This window comes from Pleurodeles waltl, chromosome 12 (assembly GCF_031143425.1).
Source record: "Pleurodeles waltl isolate 20211129_DDA chromosome 12, aPleWal1.hap1.20221129, whole genome shotgun sequence".
Classification (NCBI taxonomy): Eukaryota; Metazoa; Chordata; class Amphibia; order Caudata; family Salamandridae; genus Pleurodeles; species Pleurodeles waltl.
The window spans coordinates 12,535,749-12,557,474 of record NC_090451.1 but is presented as its reverse complement, the minus strand read 5'-3'; the positions used below and the strand labels follow the sequence as shown (position 1 = coordinate 12,557,474).

Here is a 21,726-nt window from a genome sequence, read left to right as displayed (position 1 = left end):
CTGGTGTCGTGGCTTGGCCTTGGTCTGGTGTCATGGCTTGGCCTTGGGGTCTGGTGTCATGGCTTGGCCTTGGGGTCTGCTGTCGTGGCTTAGCCTTGGTCTGGTGTCATGGCTTGGCCTTGGTCTGGTGTCGTGGCTTGGTCTTGGTCTGGTGTCGTGGCTTGGCCTTGGGTCTGGTGTCATGGCTTGGCCTTGGGGTCTGGTGTCGTGACTTGGCCTTGGGGTCTGGTGTCGTGGCTTGGCCTTGGGGTCTGGTGTCGTGGCTTGGTCTTGGTCTGGTGTCATGTCGTGGCCTTAGGGTCTGGTGTTGTGGCTTGGCCTTGGGTTCTGGTTTTGGGTATTGGCCTTGGGATCTGGTGTCATGGCTTGGCCTTGGTCTGGTGTCGTGGCTTGGCCTTGGGGTCTGGTGTCGTGGCTTGGCCTTGGGTTCTGGTTTTGGGTGTTGGCCTTGGGGTCTGGTGTCATGGCTTGGCCTTGGTCTGGTGTCATGGCTTGGCCTTGGGGTCTGGTGTCATGGCTTGGTCTGGTGTTGTGGCTTGGCCTTGGGGTCTGGTGTCATGGCTTGGCCTTGGGGTCTGGTGTCATGGCTTGGCCTAGGTCTGGTGTCGTGGATTGGTCTTGGTCTGGTGTCATGGCTTGGCCTTGGGGTCTGGTGTCGTGGCTTGGCCTTGGGGTCTGGTGTCATGGCTTGGTCTTGGGGTCTGGTGTCATGGCTTGGCATTGGTCTGGTGTCATGGCTTGGCCTTGGGGTCTGGTGTCATGGCTTGGCCTTGGGGTCTGGTGTCATGGCTTGGCCTAGGTCTGGTGTCGTGGCTTGGTCTTGGGGTCTGGTGTCGTGGCTTGGCCTTGGTCTGGTGTCATGGCTTGGTCTTGGGGCCTAGTGTCATGGCTTGGCCTTGGGTTCTGGTTTTGGGTATTTGCCTTGGGGTCTGGTGTCATGGCTTGGCCTTGGGGTCTGGTGCCGTGGCTTGGCCTTAGGGTCTGGTGTCATGGTTTGGCCTTGGGGTCTGGTGTCATGGCTTGGCCTTGGTCTGGTGTCATGGCTTGGTCTTGGTCTGGTGTCATGGCTTGGTCTTGGTCTGGTGTCATGGCTTGGCCTTGGGGTCTGGTGTCGTGGCTTGGCCTTGGGGTCTGGTGTTGTGGCTTGGCCTTGGGGTCTGGTGTCGTGGCTTGGTCTGGTGTCGTGGCTTGGCCTTGGGTTGTGGTTTTGGGTATTGGCCTTGGGGTCTGGTGTCGTGGCTTGGCCTTGGGGTCTGGTGTCGAGGCTTGGCCTTGGGGTCTGGTGTCATGGCTTGCGGTCTGGTGTCGTGGCTTAGCCTTGGTCTGGTGTTGTGGCTTGGCCTTGGTCTGGTGTCATGGCTTGACCTTGGGGTCTGGTGTCATGGCCTGGCCTTGGTCTGGTGTCATGGCTTGGCCTTGGGGTCTGGTGTCGTGGCTTGGCCTTGGGGTCTGGTGTCGTGGCTTGGCCTTGGGGTCTGGTGTGATGGCTTGGCCTTGGGTTCTTGTTTTGGGTATTGGCCTTGGGTTCTGGTGTTGTGGCTTAGCCTTGGTCTGGTGTCGTGGCTTGGTTTTGGTCTTGGTCTGGTGTCATGGCTTGGCCGTGGGGTCTGGTGTCGTGGCTTGGCCTTGGGGTCTGGTGTCGTGGCTTGGCCCTGGGGTCTGGTGTCATGGCTTGGCCTTGGGGTCTGGTGCCGTGGCTTGGCCTTGGTCTGGTGTCATGGCTTGGCCTTGGGTTCTGGTTTTGGGTATTGACCTTGAGGTCTGGTGTCGTGGCTTGGGGTCTGGTGTCATGGCTTGGCCGTGGGGTCTGGTGTCGTGGCTTGGCCTTGGGGTCTGGTGTCATGACTTGGCCTTGGTCTGGTGCCGTGGCTTGGCCTTGGTCTGGTGTCATGGCTTGGCCTTGGGTTCTGGTTTTGGGCATTGGCCTTGAGGTCTGGTGTTGTGGCTTGGCCTTGGGGTCTGGTGTTGTGGCTTAGCCTGGGTCTGGTGTCGTGGCTTGGTCTTGGTCTGGTGTCATGGCTTGGCCGTGGGATCTGGTGTCGTGGCTTGGCCTTGGGGTCTGGTGTCATGGCTTGGCCTTGGGGTCTGGTGTCATGGCTTGGCCTTGGGGTCTGGTGTTGTGGCTTGGCCTTGGGGCCTGGTGTCATGGCTTGGCCTTGGGGTCTGGTGTCGTGGCTTAGCCTTGGTCTGGTGTCGTGGCTTGGCCTTGGTCTGGTGTCGTGGCTTGGCCTTGGGGTCCGGTTTTGGGTCTTGGCCTTGGGGTCTGTCATTGGGGCTTGGTACTGATGTATGACATTGGGGTGCACTGAGAAGCAGCTGGGGTTAGGGTTCATGCTGTCTCTCACACCTTCCTCTGCTTTTAGGAAGTGCTGAAGCATCTCCAGGGGAAGCTGGAGCAGGAGGCGCGGGTGATGGTCTCTTCCGGGCGCACCGAGGTGCTGGAGCAGCTTCGAGGTGAGTAACCTTGGCCCTCACGAGGTTCTGTCCATGGGTTTCTTCCACCACTGAGGAGCACAGTCTGTCCGTGCCCTCATTGAATTGGGTGATAGTAACACCAGGTATTCACAGAGCTCTGAAACCACAGGAGTGTGGTGTGAAACGGTGCATAAAAGCAAACCTATTATTGGGGTGCAGTGCTCTGGTTAACTATAAGTTGTGAATGCAGAGGGCACAGTCCCGCCCTTGGGAGAGCACGGACTGCTTCAAGGATGATCCTGTGCCCTCACTGGGGGTTCAATGTAATCTCTGAAGGTGGGGTATCCTCACAGAGTGCTTTGTCACCTTTGAGGGGGCTTTGTTCCCACTGAGAGTGCTGAGTCCTCTCTGAGGGTGTTGTACCTTCACTGGAGTACCAGTGTCCTCTCTGAGGGTGTTGTGTTCTCACTGAAGGGGCAGTGTCCTCTCTGAGGGTGTTGTGTCCTCACTGAAGGGGCAGTGACCTCCCTGAGGGTGTTGTGTCCTCACTGAAGGGGCAGTGACCTCCCTGAGGGTGTTGTGTCCTCACTGAAGTACCAGTGTCCTCTCTGAAGGTGTTGTGTCCTCTCTGAAGGAGCAGTCTCCTCTCTGAGGGTGTTGTGTTCTCACTGAATGGGAAGTGTCCTCTCTGAGGGTGTTGTGTCCTCTCTGAAGGAGCAGTCTCCTCTCTGAGGGTATTGTGTTCTCACTGAATAGGCAGTGTCCTCTCTGAGGGTGTTGTGTCCTCACTGAAGGAGCAGTCTCCTTTCTGAGGTTGTTGTGTCCTCAAAGAAAGGCCAATGTCCTCTCTGAGGGTGTTGTGTCCTCACTGAAGGGCAGTGACCTCCCTGAGGGTGTTGTGTCCTCACTGAAGTACCAATGTCCTCTCTGAGGGTGTTATGTCCTCACTGAAGGGGCAGTGTCCTCTTGGAGGGTGTTGTATATTCACTGAAGTACCAGTGTCCTCTCTGAGGGTGTTGTGTCCTCACTGAAGGGGCAGTGTCCGCTCTGAGGGTGTTGTATCTTCACTGAAGTACCAGTGTCCTCTCTGAGGGTGTTGTGTCGGTTTTGTGTCCTCACTGAAGTACCAGTGTCCTCTCTGAGGGTGTTCTGTCCTCACTGAAGGAGCAGTGTCCTCTACGAGGTTGTTGTGTCCTTTCTGAAGGGACAGTGACCTCCCTGAGGGTGTTGTGTCCTCACTGAAGGGGCAGTCACCTCTCTGAGTTGGGTGTCCCCTCTAGTGCGCTGAGTCCTCTCTAGGGGGCTTTGTTCCCACTGTGAGTGCCGAGTCCTCTCTGGGGTACTATATCCTCACTGAATGAGCAGGCTTCTTTCTGAGGGTGTTGTGTCCTCACTGAAAGGCCAATGTCCTCTCTGAGGGTGTTGTGTCCTCACTGAAGGGGCAGTGTCCTCTCTCTCTGAGGGTGTTGTGTCTTCACTGAAGTAGCAGTGTCCTCTCTGAGGGTGTTGTGTCTTCACTGAAGTAGCAGTGTCCTCTCTGATGGTGTTGTGCCCTCACTGAAGGGGCAGTGTCCTCTCTGAGGGTGTTGTACCTTCACTGAAGGGGCAGTGTCCTCTCTGAAGGTGTTGTGTCTTCACTGAAGTAGCAGTGTCCTCTCTAATGGTGTTGTGCCCTCACTGAAGGGGCAGTGTCCTCTCTGAGGGTTTTGTATCTTCACTGAAGTAGCAGTGTCCTCTCTGAGGGTGCTGTGTCCTCACTGAGGGGGCAGTGACCTCTCTGAGGGTGTTGTGACCTTACTGAAGGAGCAGTGTCCTCTCTGAGGGTGTTGTGTCCTCACTGAAGGGGCAGTCACCTCTCTGACGGTGTTGCGTCTTCACTGAAGTACCAGTGACCTCTCTGAGGGTGTTGTGTCCTCACTGAAGGGGCAGTGTCCTCTCTGAGGGTGTTGTGTCCTCACTGAAGGGGCAGTGACCTCTCTGAGGGTGTTGTGTTCGCACTGAGGGGGCAGTGACGTGTCTGAGGGTGTTTTGTCCTCACTGAAGGAGCAGTGTCCTCCCTGAGGGTGTTGTGTCCTCACTGAAGGGGCAGTGACCTCTCTGAGGGTGTTGTGTCCTCACTGAAGGGGCAGTGACCTCTCTGAGTTGGGTGTCCCACCTAGTGTGCTGAGTCCTCTCTAGGGGGCTTTGTTCCCACTGTGGGTGCTGAGTCCTATCTGGGGTACTATGTCCTCACTGAAGGAGCAGTGTCCTCTCTGAGGGTGTTATGTCCTCACTGAAGGGGCAGTGACCTCTCTGAGGGTGTTGTGTCCTCACATGAAGGGGCAGTGACCTCTCTGAGGGTGTTGCATCTTCACTGAAGTACCAGTGACCTTTCTGAGGGTGTTGTGTCCTCACTGAAGGGGCAGTGTCCTCTGAGGGTGTTGTGTCCTCACTGAAGGGGCAGTGTCCTCTCTGAGGGGCAGTGTCCTCTGAGGGTGTTGTGTCTTCACTGAAGTAGCAGTGTCCTCTCTGAGGGTGGTGTGTCCTCACTGAAGGAGCAGTGTCCTCTCTGAGGGTGTTGTGTCATCACTGAAGGAGCAGTGTCCTCTCTGAGGGTGTTGTACCTTCACTGAAGGGGCAGTGTCCTCTCTGAGGGTGTTGTGTCTTCACTGCAGTAGCAGTGTCCTCTCTGATGGTGTTGTGCCCTCACTCAAGGGGCAGTGTCCTCTCTGAGGGTGTTGTATCTTCACTGAAGTAGCAGTGTCCTCTCTGAGGGTGGTGTGTCCTCACTGAGGGGGCAGTGACCTCTCTGAGGGTGTTGTGTCCTTACTGAAGGAGCAGTGTCCTCTCTGAGGGTGTTGTGTCTTCACTGAAGGGGCAGTGATCTCCTCTCTCTGAGGGTGTTGTGTCCTCACTGAAGGGGCAGTCACCTCTCTGACGGTGTTGCGTCTTCACTGAAGTACCAGTGACCTCTCTGAGGGTGTTGTGTCCTCACTGAAGGGGCAGTGTCCTCTCTAAGGGTGTTGTGTCCTCACTGAAGGGGCAGTGACCTCTCTGAGGGTGTTGTGTCCTCACTGAAGGGGCAGTGACCTCTCTGAGTTGGGTGTCCCACCTAGTGTGCTGAGTCCTCTCTAGGGGGCTTTGTTCCCACTGTGGGTGCTGAGACCTATCTGGGGTACCATGTCCTCACTGAAGGAGCAGTGTCCTCTCTGAGGGTGTTGTGTCCTCACTGAAGGGGCAGTGTCCTCTCTGAGGGTGTTGTGTCCTCACTGAAGGAGCAGTGTCCTCTCTGAGGGGGTTGTGTCCTCACTGAAGGAGCAGTGTCCTCTCTGAGGGTGTTGTACCTTCACTGAAGTAGCAGTGTCTCTCTGATGGTGTTGTGCCCTCACTGAAGGGGCAGCGTCCTCTCTGAGGGTGTTGTATCTTCACTGAAGTAGCAGTGTCCTCTCTGAGGGTGGTGTGTCCTCACTGAGGGGGCAGTGACCTCTCTGAGGGTGTTGTGTCCTTACTGAAGGAGCAGTGTCCTCTCTGAGGGTGTTGTGTCCTCACTGAAGGGGCAGTGATCTCTCTGAGGGTGTTGTGTCCTCACTGAAGGGGCAGTCACCTCTCTGACGGTGTTGCGTCTTCACTGAAGTACCAGTGACCTCTCTGAGGGTGTTGTGTCCTCACTGAAGGGGCAGTGTCCTCTCTGAGGGTGTTGTGTCCTCACTGAAGGGGCAGTGTCCTCTGAGGGTGTTGTGTCCTCACTGAAGGGGCAGTGTCCTCTCTGAGGGGCAGTGTCCTCTGAGGGTGTTGTGTCTTCACTGAAGTAGCAGTGTCCTCTCTGAGGGTGTTGTGTCCTCACTGAAGGAGCAGTGTCCTCTCTGAGGGTGTTGTGTCCTCACTGAAGGAGCAGTGTCCTCTCTGAGGGTGTTGTACCTTCACTGAAGGGGCAGTTTCCTCTCTGAGGGTGTTGTGTCCTTACTGAAGGAGCAGTGTCCTCTCTGAGGGTGTTATGTCCTCACTGAAGGGGCAGTGACCTCTCTGAGGGTGTTGTGTCCTCACTGAAGGGGCAGTGACCTCTCTGAGGGTGTTGCGTCTTCACTGAAGTACCAGTGACCTTTCTGAGGGTGTTGTGCCCTCACTGAAGGGGCAGTGTCCTCTGAGGGTGTTGTGTCCTCACTGAAGGGGCGTTGTCCTCTGAGGGTGTTGTGTCTTCACTGAAGTAGCAGTGTCCTCTCTGAGGGTGGTGTGTCCTCACTGAAGGAGCAGTGTCCTCTCTGAGGGTGTTGTGTCCTCACTAAAGGAGCAGTGTCCTCTCTGAGGGTGTTGTACCTTCACTGAAGGGGCAGTGTCCTCTCTGAGGGTGTTGTGTCTTCACTGAAGTAGCAGTGTCCTCTCTGATGGTGTTGTGCCCTCACTGAAGGGGCAGTGTCCTCTCTGAGGGTGTTGTATCTTCACTGAAGTAGCACTGTCCTCTCTGAGGGTAGTGTGTCCTCACTGAGGGGGCAGTGACCTCTCTGAGGGTGTTGTGTCCTTACTGAAGGAGCAGTGTCCTCTCTGAGGGTGTTGTGTCTTCACTGAAGGGGCAGTGATCTCTCTGAGGGTGTTGTGTCCTCACTGAAGGGGCAGTCACCTCTCTGACGGTGTTGCGTCTTCACTGAAGTACCAGTGACCTCTCTGAGGGTGTTGTGTCCTCACTGAAGGGGCAGTGTCCTCTCTAAGGGTGTTGTGTCCTCACTGAAGGGGCAGTGACCTCTCTGAGGGTGTTGTGTTCTCACTGAGGGGGCAGTGACGTGTCTGAGGGTGTTTTGTCCTCACTGAAGGAGCAGTGTCCTCCCTGAGGGTGTTGTGTCCTCACTGAAGGGGCAGTGGGCTCTCTGAGGGTGTTGTGTCCTCACTGAAGGGGCAGTGACCTCTCTGAGTTGGGTGTCCCACCTAGTGTGCAGAGTCCTCTCTAGGGGTCTTTGTTCCCACTGTGGGTGCTGAGACCTATCTCGGGTACCATGTCCTCACTGAAGGAGCAGTGTCCTCTCTGAGGGTGTTGTGTCCTCACTGAAGGGGCAGTGTCCTCTCTGAGGGTGTTGTGTCCTCACTGAAGGAGCAGTGTCCTCTCTGAGGGTGTTGTGTCCTCACTGAAGGAGCAGTGTCCTATCTGAGGGTGTTGTACCTTCACTGAAGGGGCAGTGTCCTCTCTGAAGGTGTTGTGTCTTCACTGATGTAGCAGTGTCCTCTCTGATGGTGTTGTGCCCTCACTGAAGGGGCAGTGTCCTCTCTGAGGGTTTTGTATCTTCACTGAAGTAGCAGTGTCCTCTCTGAGGGTGGTGTGTCCTCACTGAGGGGGCAGTGACCTCTCTGAGGGTGTTGTGACCTTACTGAAGGAGCAGTGTCCTCTCTGAGGGTGTTGTGTCCTCACTGAAGGGGCAGTGATCTCTCTGAGGGTGTTGTGTCCTCACTGAAGGGGCAGTCACCTCTCTGACGGTGTTGCGTCTTCACTGAAGTACCAGTGACCTCTCTGAGGGTGTTGTGTCCTCACTGAAGGGGCAGTGTCCTCTCTGAGGGTGTTGTGTCCTCACTGAAGGGGCAGTGACCTCTCTGAGGGTGTTGTGTTCTCACTGAGGGGGCAGTGACGTGTCTGAGGGTGTTTTGTCCTCACTGAAGGAGCAGTGTCCTCCCTGAGGGTGTTGTGTCCTCACTGAAGGGGCAGTGACCTCTCTGAGGGTGTTGTGTCCTCACTGAAGGGGCAGTGACCTCTCTGAGTTGGGTGTCCCACCTAGTGTGCTGAGTCCTCTCTAGGGGGCTTTGTTCCCACTGTGGGTGCTGAGTCCTATCTGGGGTACTATGTCCTCACTGAAGGAGCAGTGTCCTCTCTGAGGGTGTTATGTCCTCACTGAAGGGGCAGTGACTTCTCTGAGGGTGTTGTGTCCTCACTGAAGGGGCAGTGACCTCTCTGAGGGTGTTGCGTCTTCACTGAAGTACCAGTGACCTTTCTGAGGGTGTTGTGTCCTCACTGAAGGGGCAGTGTCCTCTCTGAGGGGCAGTGTCCTCTGAGGGTGTTGTGTCTTCACTGAAGTAGCAGTGTCCTCTCTGAGGGTGGTGTGTCCTCACTGAAGGAGCAGTGTCCTCTCTGAGGGTGTTGTGTCCTCACTGAAGGAGCAGTGTCCTCTCTGAGGGTGTTGTACCTTCACTGAAGGGGCAGTGTCCTCTCTGAGGGTGTTGTGTCTTCACTGAAGTAGCAGTGTCCTCTCTGATGGTGTTGTGCCCTCACTGAAGTGGCAGTGTCCTCTCTGAGGGTGTTGTATCTTCACTGAAGTAGCAGTGTCCTCTCTGAGGGTGGTGTGTCCTCACTGAGGGGGCAGTGACCTCTCTGAGGGTGTTGTGTCCTTACTGAAGGAGCAGTGTCCTCTCTGAGGGTGTTGTGTCTTCACTGAAGGGGCAGTGATCTCCTCTCTCTGAGGGTGTTGTGTCCTCACTGAAGGGGCAGTCACCTCTCTGACGGTGTTGCGTCTTCACTGAAGTACCAGTGACCTCTCTGAGGGTGTTGTGTCCTCACTGAAGGGGCAGTGTCCTCTCTAAGGGTGTTGTGTCCTCACTGAAGGGGCAGTGACCTCTCTGAGGGTGTTGTGTTCTCACTGAGGGGTCAGTGACGTGTCTGAGGGTGTTTTGTCCTCACTGAAGGAGCAGTGTCCTCCCTGAGGGGGTTGTGTCCTCACTGAAGGGGCAGTGACCTCTCTGAGGGTGTTGTGTCCTCACTGAAGGGGCAGTGACCTCTCTGAGTTGGGTGTCCCACCTAGTGTGCTGAGTCCTCTCTAGGGGGCTTTGTTCCCACTGTGGGTGCTGAGACCTATCTGGGGTACCATGTCCTCACTGAAGGAGCAGTGTCCTCTCTGAGGGTGTTGTGTCCTCACTGAAGGGGCAGTGTCCTCTCTGAGGGTGTTGTGTCCTCACTGAAGGAGCAGTGTCCTCTCTGAGGGTGTTGTGTCCTCACTGAAGGAGCAGTGTCCTCTCTGAGGGTGTTGTACCTTCACTGAAGGGGCAGTACCCTCTCTGAAGGTGTTGTGTCTTCACTGAAGTAGCAGTGTCCTCTCTGATGGTGTTGTGCCCTCACTGAAGGGGCAGTGTCCTCTCTGAGGGTGTTGTATCTTCACTGAAGTAGCAGTGTCTTCTCTGAGGGTGGTGTGTCCTCACTGAGGGGGCAGTGACCTCTCTGAGGGTGTTGTGTCCTTACTGAAGGAGCAGTGTCCTCTCTGAGGGTGTTGTGTCCTCAGTGAACGGGCAGTGATCTCTCTGAGGGTGTTGTGTCCTCACTGAAGGGGCAGTCACCTCTCTGACGGTGTTGCGTCTTCACTGAAGTACCAGTGACCTCTCTGAGGGTGTTGTGTCCTCACTGAAGGGGCAGTGTCCTCTCTGAGGGTGTTGTGTCCTCACTGAAGGGGCAGTGACCTCTCTGAGGGTGTTGTGTTCTCACTGAGGGGGCAGTGACGTGTCTGAGGGTGTTTTGTCCTCACTGAAGGAGCAGTGTCCTCCCTGAGGGTGTTGTGTCCTCACTGAAGGGGCAGTGACCTCTCTGAGGGTGTTGTGTCCTCACTGAAGGGGCAGTGACCTCTCTGAGTTGGGTGTCCCACCTAGTGTGCTGAGTCCTTTCTAGGGGGCTTTGTTCCCACTGTGGGTGCTGAGTCCTATCTGGGGTACTATGTCCTCACTGAAGGAGCAGTGTCCTCTCTGAGGGTGTTATGTCCTCACTGAAGGGGCAGTGACTTCTCTGAGGGTGTTGTGTCCTCACTGAAGGGGCAGTGACCTCTCTGAGGGTGTTGCGTCTTCACTGAAGTACCAGTGACCTTTCTGAGGGTGTTGTGTCCTCACTGAAGGGGCAGTGTCCTCTGAGGGTGTTGTGTCCTCACTGAAGGGGCAGTGTCCTCTCTGAGGGGCAGTGTCCTCTGAGGGTGTTGTGTCTTCACTGAAGTAGCAGTGTCCTCTCTGAGGGTGGTGTGTCCTCACTGAGGGGGCAGTGACCTCTCTGAGGGTGTTGTGTCCTCACTGAAGGAGCAGTGTCCTCTCTGAGGGTGTTGTGTCCTCACTGAAGGGGCAGTGACCTCTCTGAGGGTAATGCTTCTTCACTGAAGTACCAGTGACCTTTCTGAGGGTGTTGTGTCCTCACTGAAGGGGCAGTGTCCTCTGAGGGTGTTGTGTCCTCACTGAAGGGGCAGTGTCCTCTCTGAGGGGCAGTGACCTCTGAGGGTGTTGTGTCTTCACTGAAGTAGCAGTGTCCTCTCTGAGGGTGGTGTGTCCTCACTGAGGGGGCAGTGACCTCTCTGAGGGTGTTGTGTCCTCACTGAGGGGGCAGTGACCTCTCTGAGGGTGTTGTGTCCTCACTGAAGGGGCAGTGACCTCTCTGAGAGTGTTGTGTCTTCACTGAAGTACCAGTGACCTCTCTGAGGGTGTTGTGTCCTCACTGAAGGGGCAGTTTCCTCTCTGAGGGTGGTGTGTCCTCACTGAAGGGGCAGTGTCCTCTCTGAGGGTGTTCTATCTTCACTGAAGGAGCAGTGTCCTCTCTGAGGGTGTTGTGTCCTCACCGAGGGGGCAGTGACCTCTCTGAGGGTGTTGTGTCCTCACTGAAGGAGCAGTGTCCTCTCTGAGGGTGTTGTGTCTTCACTGAAGTACCAGTGACCTCTCTGAGAGTAGTGTGTCCTCACTGAAGGAACAGTGTGCTCTCTAAGGGTGTTGTGTCCTCACTGAAGGGGCAGTGTCCTCTCTGAGGGTGTTGTGTCCTCACTGAGGTACCAGTGACCTCTCTGAGGGTGTTGTGTCCTCACAGAAGGAGCAGTGTCCTCTCTGAGGGTGTTGTGTCTTTACTGAATGAGCAGTGTCCTCTCTGAGGGTGTTGTGTCCTCAGTGACGTACCAGTGTCCTCTCTGAGGGTGTTGTGTCCTCACAGAAGGAGCAGTGTCCTCTCTGAGGGTGTTGTGTCTTTACTGAATGAGCAGTGTCCTCTCTGGTGGTGTTGTGTCCTCACTGAAGGGGCAGTGTCCTCTCTGAGGGTGTTGTGTCCTCACTGAAGGGACAGTGTCCTCTCTGAGGGAGTTGTGTCCTCACTGACGTACCAGTGACCTCTCTTAGGGTGTTGTGTCCTCACTGAAGGAGCAGTGTCCTCTCTGAGGGTGTTGTGTCCTCACAGAAGGAGCAGTGTCCTCTCTGAGGGTGTTGTGTCTTTACTGAATGAGCAGTGTCTTCTCTGAGGGTGTTGTGTCCTCACTGAAGGGGCAGTGTCCTCTCTGAGGGTGTTGTGTCCTCACTGAAGGGGCAGTGTCCTCTCTGAGGGAGTTGTGTCCTCACTGAAGTACCAGTGACCTCTCTGAGGGTGTTGTGTCCTCATTGAAGGGGCAGTGTCCTCTCTCAGGGTGTTGTGTCCTCACTGACGTACCAGTGACCTCTCTTAGGAGGTTGTGTCCTCACTGAAGGAGCAGTGTCCTCTCTGAGGATATTGTGTCCTCACAGAAGGGCAGTGTCCTCTCTGAGGGTGTTGTGTCTTTACTGAAGGAGCAGTGTCCTCTCTGAGGGTGTTGTGTCCTCACTGAAGGAGCAGTCTCCTCTCTGAGGGTGTTGTGTTCTCACTGAAGCGGGAGTGTCCTCTCTGAGGGTGTTGTGTCTTCACTGAAGTACCAGTGTCCTCTCTGAGGGTGTTGTGTCCTCTCTGAAGGGACAGTGACCTCTCTGAGGGTGCTATGTCCTCACTGAAGGGGCAGTGTCCTCTCTGAGGGTGTTGTGTCCTCACTGAAGGAGCAGTGTCCTCTCTGAGGTTGTTGTGTCTTCACTGAAGTACCATTGTCCTCTCTGAGGGTGTTGTGTCCTCTCTGAAGAGACAGTGACCTCTCTGAGGGTGCTATGTCCTCACTGAAGGAGCAGTGTCCTCTCTGAGGGTGTTGTGTCTTCACTGAAATACCATTGTCCTCTCTGAGGGTGTTCTGTCCTCTCTGAAAGGGCAGTGACCTCTCTGAGTGTGGTGTGTCCTCAGTAATGGAGAACGTCCTCTTTGATGGTGCTATATCCTTGCTGAAAATGCAGTGTCATCTCTGAGGGTGATGTGAGATCTCAATGAGCGTGATGTGTCCTTGTGGTTGGGGTATTGTCCTCTCTAAGGGAGTTGCCTCTTCTGCAGCAGGACAGTGTCTCACCTGACTGTGCTTTGTCCTCTCTACGGGTGTTGTGTCATTTCTGAGGGTGCTGTGTCCTTGTGGTGGGGGTATTGTCCTCTCTAAGGGTGCTGTGTCCTTGTGGTGGGGATATTGTCTTCTCGGAGGGTGCTGTGTCCTCTCCGAGGGTGCTGCGTCCTTGTGGTGGGGGTATTGTCCTCTCTAAGGTTGCTGTGCCCTTGTGGTGGGGGTATTGTCCTCTCTAAGGGTGCTGTGTCCTTGTGGTGGGAGTATTGTCCTCTCTAAGGGTGCTGTGTCCTTGTGGTGGGGGTATTGTCCTTTCTGAGGGTGCTGTGCCCTTGTGGTGGGGGTATTGTCCTCTCCGAGGGTGCTGTGCCCTTGTGGTGGGGGTATTTTCCTTTCTAAGGGTGCTCTGTGTGCTTGTGGTGGGGGTATTGTCCTCTTTCAGGGTTCTGTGTCTTTGTGGTGGGGGTATTGTCCTCTCGGTGGGTGCTGCGTCCTCTCCGAGGGTGCTGTGTCCTTGTGGTGGGGGTATTGTCCTCTTTAAGGGTGCTGTGTCCTTGTGGTGGGGGTATTGTCCTTTCTAAGGGTGCTCTGTGTCCCTGTGGTGGGGGTAGTGTACTCTCTAAGGGTGCTGTGCCCTTGTGGTGGGAGTATTGCCCTCTCTAAGGGTGTTGTGTCCTTGTGGTGGGGGTATTGTCCTCTCTGAGGGTGCTGTGCCCTTGTGGTGGGGGTATTGCCCTTTCTAAGGGTGCTGTTGCTTGTGGTGGGGGTATTGTCCTCTCTAAGGGTGTTGCCTCTCCTTCAACAGGACATTGTCTCACCTGACTGTGCTGTATCTTCTATGAGGGTGCTGTGTCCTTGTGGTGGGGATATTGTCCTCTCCAAGGGTGATGTGTCCTTGTGGTGGGGGTATTGTCCTCTCTAAGGGTGCTGCGTCCTCTCCGAGGGTGCTGTGTCCTTGTGGTGGGGGTATTGTCCTCTCCGAGTGTGCTGTGTCCTTGTGGTTGGGGTATTGTCCTTTCCGAGGGTACTGTGTCCTTGTGGTGGGGGTATTGTCCTCTCTAAGGGTGCTGTGTCCTTGTGGTGGGGGTATTGTCCTCTCCGAGGGTGCTGTGTCCTTGTGGTGGGGGTATTGTTGTTCTCTAAGGGTGCTGTTTCCTTGTGGTGGGGGTACTGTCCTCTTTAAGGATGTTGTCCATGTGGGGGTATTGTCCTTGCTAAGGGTGCTGGGTCCTTGTGGTGGGGGTATTGTCCTCGCTAAGGGTGCTGTGTCCTTGTGGTGGGGGCATTGTCCTCTCCGAGGGTGCTGTGTGCTTGTGGTGGGGGTATTGTCCTCGCTAAGGGTGCTGTGTGCTTGTGGTGGGGGCATTTTCCTCTCCGAGGGTGCTGTGTCCTTGTAGTGGGGGTATTGTTCTCGCTAAAGGTGCTGTGTCCTTGTAGTGGGTTTATTGTCCTCTCTAATGGGTGCTGTGTGCTTGTGGTGGGGTTATTGTCCTCTCCGAGGGTGCTGTGTCCTCTCTAAGGGTGCTGTGTCCTTGTGGTGGAGGTACTGATCTCTCTAAGCGTGCTGTGTCCTTGTGGTGGGGGTATTGTCCTCTGTAAGGGTGCTGTGTTCTTGTGGTGGAGGTACTGATCTCTCTGAGGGTGCTGTGTTCTTGTAGTGGAGATATTGTCCTCTGTAAGGGTGCTGTTTCCTCTCCGAGGGTGCTGTGTCCTCTCCAAGGGTGCTGTGTCCTTGTGGTGGGGATATTGTCCTCTCGGAGGGTGCTGTGTGCTTGTGGTGGGGATATTGTCCTCTCGCAAGGTGCTGTGTCCTTAGGGTGGGGGTATTGTCCTCTCTAAGGGTGCTGCGTCTTCTCCGAGGGTGATGTGTCCTTGTGGTGGGGGTATTGTCCTCTCTAAGGGTGTTGCCTCTTCTGCAGCAGGGCAGTGTATTACCTGACTGTGCTGTGTCCTCTCCGAGGGTGCTGTGTCCTCTCCAAGGGTGCTGTGTCCTTGTGGTGGGGGTATTGTCCTCTCTATGGGTGCTGCGTCCTCTCCAAGGTTGATGTGTTCTTGTGGTGGGGGTACTGTCCTCTCTCAGGGTGCTGTGTCCTTGTGGTGGGGATATTGTCCTCTCGGAGGGTGCTGTGTCTTGTGAGGTTATTGTCCTCTTTAAGGGTGCTGTGTCCTTGTGGTGGGGGTATTGTCCTCTCGGAGGGTGCTGTGTCCTTGTGGTGGGGGTATTGTCTTCTCGGAGGGGGCTGTGTCCTTGTGGTAGGGATATTGTCCTTTCTAAGGGTGTTGCCTCTTCTGCAGCACAACAGTGTCTCACCTGGCTGTGCTGTGTCCTCTGTAAGGGTGCTGTGTTCTTGTGGTGGAGATATTGTCCTCTGTAAGAGTGCTGTGTCCTTGAGGTGGGGGCATTTTCCTCTCGGAGGGTGCTGGGTCCTTGTGGGGGTATTGTCTTCTCGGAGGGTGCTGTGTCCTTGTGGTAGGGATATTGTCCTTTTTAAGGGTGTTGCCTCTTCTGCAGCACAACATTGTCTCACCTGCCTGTGCTGTGTCCTCTGTAAGGGTGCTGTGTTCTTGTGGTGGAGGTATTGTCCTCTGTAAGAGTGCTGTTTCCTCTCCGAGGGTGCTGTGTCCTCTCCAAGGGTTCTGTGTCCTGGTGGTGGGGGAATTCTCCTCTCCGAGGGTGCTCTGTCCTTAGGGTGGGGGTATTGTCCTCTCTAAGGGTGCTGCGTCCTCTCCGAGGGTGATGTGTCCTTGTGGTGGGGGTATTGTCCTCTCTAAGGGTGTTGCCTCTTCTGCAGCTGGGCAGTGTATTGCCTGACTCTGCTGTGTCCTCTCCGAGGGTGCTGTGTCCTCTCCAAGGGTGCTGTGTCCTTGTGGTGGGGGTATTGTCCTCTCTATGGGTGCTGCGTCCTCTCCAAGGTTGCTGTGTTCTTGTGGTGGGGGTACTGTCCTCTCTCAGGGTGCTGTGTCCTTGTGGTGGGGATATTGTCCTCTCTCAGGGTGCTGTGCCCTCTCAGAGGGTGCTGTGTCTTGTGAGGTTATTGTCCTCTGTAAGGGTGCTGTGTCCTTGTGGTGGGGATATTGTCCTCTCGGAGAGTGCTGTGTGCTTGTGGTGGGGGTATTGTCCTCTCGGAGGGTGCTGTGTGCTTGTGGTGGGGATATTGTCTTCTCGGAGGGTGCTGTGTCCTCTCCGAGGGTGCTGTGTCCTTGTGGTGGGGATATTGTCCTCTCGGAGGGCGCTGTGTGCTTGTGGTGGGGATATTGTCTTCTCAGAGGGTGCTGTGTCCTCTCTGAGGGTGCTGTGTCCTTGTGGTGGGGATATTGTCCTCTCGGAGGGTGCTGTGTGCTTGCGGTGGGGATATTGTCCTCTCAGAGGGTGCTGTGTCTTGTGAGGTTATTGTCCTCTGTAAGGGTGCTGTGTCCTTGTGGTGGGGATATTGTCCTGTCGGAGAGTGCTATGTGCTTGTGGTGGGGGTATTGTCCTCTCGGAGGGTGCTGTGTGCTTGTGGTGGGGATATTGTCTTCTCGGAGGGTGCCGTGTCCTCTCCGAGGGTGCTGTGTCCTTGTGGTGGGGATATTGTCCTCTCGCAGGGTGCTGTGTCCTTGTGGTAGGGGTACTGTCCTCTCGGAGGGTGCTGTTTCCTCTCCGAGGGTGCTGTGTCCTTCTGGTGGGGATATTGTCCTCTCGCAGGGTGCTGTGTCCTTGTGGTGGGGGTACTGTCCTCTCGGAGGGTGCTGTCTCCTCTCCAAGGTTGCTGTGTCCTTGTGGTGGGGGTATTGTCCTCTCCGAGGGTGCTGTGTCCTTGTGGTGGGGGTACTGTCCTCTCGGAGGATGCTGTGTCCTCTCGGAGGGTGCTGTGTCCTTGTGGTGAGGGTATTGTCCTCTCTATGGGTGCTGCGTCCTCTCCAAGGTTGCTGTGTTCTTGTGGTGGGGGTACTGTCCTCTCTCAGGGTGCTGTGTCCTCTCGGAGGGTGCTGTGTCTTGTGAGGTTATTGTCCTCTGTAAGGGTGCTGTGTCCTTGTGGTGGGGATATTGTCTTCTCAGAGGGTGCTGTGTCCTCTCCGAGGGTGCTGTGTCCTTGTGGTGGGGATATTGTTCTCTCTGAGGGTGCTGTGTCCTTGTGGTGGGGATATTGTCCTCTCGGAGGGTGCTGTGTGCTTGTGGTGGGGATATTGTCTTCTCGGAGGGTGCTGTGTCCTTGTGGTGGGGATATTGTCCTCTCGCAGGGTGCTGTGTCCTTGTGGTGGGGATATTGTCCTCTCTATGGGTGCTGCGTCCTCTCCAAGGTTGCTGTGTTCTTGTGGTGGGGGTACTGTCCTCTCTCAGGGTGCTGTGTCCTCTCGGAGGGTGCTGTGTCTTGTGAGGTTATTGTCCTCTGTAAGGGTGCTGTGTCCTTGTGGTGGGGATATTGTCTTCTCAGAGGGTGTTGTGTCCTCTCCGAGGGTGCTGTGTCCTTGTGGTGGGGATATTGTCCTCTCGGAGGGTGCTGTGTGCTTGTGGTGGGGATATTGTCTTCTCGGAGGGTGCTGTGTCCTCTCCGAGGGTGCTGTGTCCTTGTGGTGGGGATGTTGTCCTCTCGCAGGGTGCTGTGTCCTTGTGGTGGGGATATTGTCCTCTCGCAGGGTGCTGTGTCCTTGTGGTGGGGGTATTGTCCTCTGTAAGGGTGCTGTGTTCTTGTGGTGGAGGAACTGATCTCTCTAAGGGTGCTGTGTTCTTGTGGTGGAGATATTGTCCTCTGTAAGGGTGCTGTTTCCTCTCCGAGGGTACTGTGTCCTCTCCAAGGGTGCTGTGTCCTTCTGGTGGGGGAATTCTCCTCTCTGAGGGTGATGTGTCCTTGTGGTGGGGGTACTGTCCTTTCTAAGGGTGTTGCCTCTTCTGCAGCAGGGCAGTGTATTACCTGACTGTGCTGTGTCCTCTCCGAGGGTGCTGTGTCCTCTCCAAGGGTGCTGTGTCCTTGTGATGTGGGTATTGTCCTCTCTATAGGTGCTGCGTCCTCTCCAAGGTTGCTGTGTTCTTGTGGTGGGGGTACTGTCCTCTCTCAGGGAGCCTTGTCCTCTCGGAGGGTGCTGTGTCTTGTGAGGTTATTGTCCTCTGTAAGGTTGCTGTGTGCTTGTGGTGGGGATATTGTCCTCTCGGAGGGTGTTGTGTGCTTGTGGTGGGGATATTGTCCTCTTGGAGGGTGCTGTGTCCTCTCGGAGGGTGCTGTGTCCTTGTGGTGGGGATATTGTCTTCTCGGAGGGTGCTGTGTCCTCTCTGAGGGTGCTGTGTCCTTGTGGTGGGGATATTGTCCTCTCGGAGGGTGCTGTGTCCTCTCTGAGGGTGCTGTGTCCTTGTGGTGGGGATATTGTCCTCTTGGAGGGTGCTGTGTCCTCTCGCAGGGTGCTGTGTGCTTGTGGTGGGGATATTGTCTTCTCGGAGGGTGCTGTGTCCTCTCTGAGGGTGCTGTGTCCTTGTGGTGGGGATATTGTCTTCTCAGAGGGTGCTGTGTCCTCTCTGAGGGTGCTGTGTCCTTGTGGTGGGGATATTGTCCTCTCGGAGGGTGCTGTGTCCTCTCTGAGGGTGCTGTGTCCTTTTGGTGGGGATATTGTCCTCTCTGAGGGTGCTGTGTGCTTGGGGTGGGGATATTGTCCTCTTGCAAGGTGCTGTGTCCTTGTGGTGGGGGTACTGTCCTCTCTAAGGGTGCTGTGTCTTCTCCGAGGGTGCTGTGTCCTTGTGGAGGGGGTACTGTCCTTTCTAAGGGTGTTGCCTCTTCTGCAGCAGGGCAGTGTCTCACCTGGCTGTGCTGTGTCCTCATTCATAGTAATTCCCCCCCTATGGTGTTTTGATTACTCCTGTTTCTCCCTCAGCTCTGCAGATGGACATCACAGGCCTGTATAACCTCCAGTTTCCAGCAGCCCCCCACCTGATGGGCTGTGAGGGTCCCTGCGCTCCTGTTCAGGGGCCTGAGGAAAGCCCCTCACAGTCCCTCCCCTTGCAAAGTAAGCAGAGCCTGGGGGAGCTGAGCCGGGCTGCTGCCTTGCACTTGGAGGAGCTCGACAAGGAGAGGTGAGTCTACCCGCCCCTCACAGGCTCAGACCCTGGCGACATTTTTACTAGCGCAGGTGTCCGACAAGTGACTGCTACTTCATCCTCAGGGTGTCCGGCGTGTGCCCACTGCACCATCACGGTCCATGTTGTCTGCCTTTCTGTCTTTTCCTAGGGTATCTGTTCCATGGCTGTCTGTCTGTCCCCAGGGTGTCTCTTTCATGGCTGTCTCTCTGTCCCTAGGGTGTCTGTCCCATGTCTCTATCTCTCTCTCTCTCTTGCTCTCTCTGTCCCCAGGGTGTCTGTCCCATGTCTCTCTCTCTCTCTTGCTCTCTCTGTCCCCAGGGTGTCTGTTCCATGGCTGTCTCTCGGTCCCCACGGTGTCTGTTCTATGTCTCTCTCTCTCTGTCCCGAGGGTGTCTCTTCCATGGCTGTCTCTCTGTCCCCAGGGTGTTTGTCCCATGTCTCTCTCTCTCTGTCCCCAGGGTGTCTCTTCCATGGCTCTCTCTCTCTGTCCCCAGGGTGTTTGTCCCATGTCTCTCTCTCTCTGTCCCAAGGGTGTCTTTTCCATGGCTGTCTCTCTGTCCCCAGGGTGTCTGTTCTATGGCTGTCTCTCTATCCCCAGATTCTCTGTTCCATGGCTGTCTCTCCATCCCAAGGGTGTCTGTTCCATGGCTGTCTGTCCCCTGGGTGTCTGTTCCATGGCTGTCTCTCTGACCCCAGGGTGTCTGTTCCATGGCTGTCTGTCCCCTGGGTGTCTGTTCCATGGCTGTCTCTCTGACCCCAGGGTGTCTGTTCCATGGCTGTCTTTCTGTCCTCGGTATGTCTCTTCCATGACTGCCTCTCTGTCCCCAGGGTGTCTGTTACATGCCTGTCTCTCTGACCCCAGGGTGTCTCTTCCATTGCTGTCTTTCTGTCCCTAGGGTGTCTATTCCATGTCTGTCTCTCTAAGGTCTCATTATAGTACCTGTCTCCTTTCCAGAGGCACAGTCTAGTACCTGCCTCTTGTCTAGGGTCTCAGTCTGATACCTGTCTCTCCAGGGTCTGAGTCTAGTACCTGTCTCATCTCTAGGGCCTCAACCAATTACCTCTCGCCTCTCTAGGGTCTCATCTAGTAGCTGTCACTCTAAGGGCTCAGTCTAATATGTCTCTCTAGGGTCTCACTTTAGTACCTGTCTCCTCTATAGAGTTTCAGTCTAGTACCTGTCTCATCTCTAGGGTCTCATCTAGTACCTGTCTCCTCTCTAGGGTCTCATCTAGTACCTGTCTCCTCTCTAGGGTCTCATCTACTACCTGTCTCCTCTCTACGGTCTCAGTCTAGTACCTGTCTCCTCTCTAGGGTCTCATCTAGTACCTGTCTCCTCTCTAGGGTCTCAGTCTAGTACCTGTCTCCTCTCTAGGGCCTCAGTCTAGTACCTGTCTCCTCTCTAGGGTCTCATCTAGTACCTGTCTCCTCTCTAGGGTCTCATCTAGTACCTGTCTCCTCTCTAGGGTCTCATCTAGTACCTGTCTCCTCTCTAGGGTCTCATCTAGTACCTGTCTCCTCTCTAGGGCCTCAGTCTAGTACCTGTCTCCTCTCTAGGGTCTCATCTAGTAACTGTCTCCTCTCTAGGGTCTCAGTCTAGTACCTGTCTCCTCTCTAGGGTCTCATCTAGTACCTGTCTCCTCTCTAGGGTCTCATCTAGTACCTGTCTCCTCTCTAGGGCCTCAGTCTAGTACCTGTCTCATCTCTAGGGTCTCATCTAGTACCTGTCTCCTCTCTAGGGCCTCAGTCTAGTACCTGTCTCCTCTCTAGGGTCTCATCTAGTACCTGTCTCCTCTCTAGGGTCTCATCTAGTACCTGTCTCCTCTCTAGGGTCTCAGTCTAGTACCTGTCTCCTCTCTAGGGCCTCAGTCTAGTACCTGTCTCCTCTCTAGGGTCTCATCTAGTACCTGTCTCATCTCTAGGGTCTCATCTAGTACCTGTCTCCTCTCTAGGGCCTCAGTCTAGTACCTGTCTCCTCTCTAGGGTCTCATCTAGTACCTGTCTCCTCTCTAGGGCCTCAGTCTAGTACCTGTCTCCTCTCTAGGGTTTCAATCTAGTACCTGTCTCCTCTCTAGGGTCTCATCTAGTACCTGTCTCCTCTCTAGGGTCTCAGTCTAGTACCTGCCTCCTCTCTAGGGCCTCAGTCTAGTACCTGTCTCCTCTCTAGGGTTTCAGTCTAGTACCTGTCTCCTCTCTAGGGTCTCATCTAGTACCTGTCTCCTCTCTAGGGTCTCATCTAGTACCTGTCTCCTCTCTAGGGCCTCAGTCTAGTACCTGTCTCCTCTCTAGGGTCTCATCTACTACCTGTCTCATCTCTAGGGTCTCATCTAGTACCTGTCTCCTCTCTAGGGCCTCAGTCTAGTACCTGTCTCCTCTCTAGGGTCTCATCTAGTACCTGTCTCCTCTCTAGGACCTCAGTCTAGTACCTGCCTCCTCTCTAGGGCCTCGGTCTAGTACCTGTCTCCTCTCTAGGGTCTCGGTCTAGTACCTGTCTCCTCTCTAGGGTCTCATCTAGTACCTGTCTCCTCTCTAGGGTCTCATCTAGTACCTGTCTCATCTCTAGGGTCTCACCTAGGGCCTCAGTCTAGTACCTGTCTCCTCTCTAGGGTCTCATCTAGTACCTGTCTCCTCTCTAGGGTCTCATCTAGTACCTGTCTCCTCTCTAGGGCCTCAGTCTAGTACCTGTCTCCTCTCTAGGGTCTCATCTAGTACCTGTCTCCTCTCTAGGGTCTCATCTAGTACCTGTCTCCTCTCTAGGGCCTCAGTCTAGTACCTGTCTCCTCTCTAGGGCCTCAGTCTAGTACCTGTCTCCTCTCTAGGGCCTCAGTCTAGTACCTGTCTCCTCTCTAGGGTCTCATCTAGTAACTGTCTCTTCTCTAGGGTCTCATCTAGTACCTGTCTCCTCTCTAGGGTCTCAGTCTAGTACCTGTCTCCTCTCTAGGGCCTCAGTCTAGTACCTGTCTCCTCTCTAGGGCCTCAGTCTAGTACCTGTCTCCTCTCTAGGGTCTCATCTAGTACCTGTCTCCTCTCTAGGGTCTCATCTAGTACCTGCCTCCTCTCTAGGGTCTCATCTAGTACCTGTCTCATCTCTATCTAGGGTCTCAGTCTAGTACCTGTCTCCTCTCTAGGGCCTCAGTCTAGTACCTGTCTCC

At 55.2% G+C, this 21,726-nt stretch overlaps 1 protein-coding gene across 3 annotated transcripts in view; it reads left to right on the top strand.

The window, feature by feature from the left end:
- APC2 (APC regulator of WNT signaling pathway 2) overlaps positions 1 to 21,726 on the top strand; it is a 557,471-nt gene that overhangs the window by 210,202 nt on the left and 325,543 nt on the right. For all 3 annotated transcript variants that reach the window (XM_069216408.1, XM_069216411.1, XM_069216410.1), the window contains 2 exons: positions 2,364 to 2,454; positions 18,372 to 18,570. In XM_069216408.1, the coding sequence (XP_069072509.1) occupies positions 2,364 to 2,454; positions 18,372 to 18,570 (290 nt within the window). The remainder of the gene's footprint in view (positions 1 to 2,363; positions 2,455 to 18,371; positions 18,571 to 21,726) is intronic.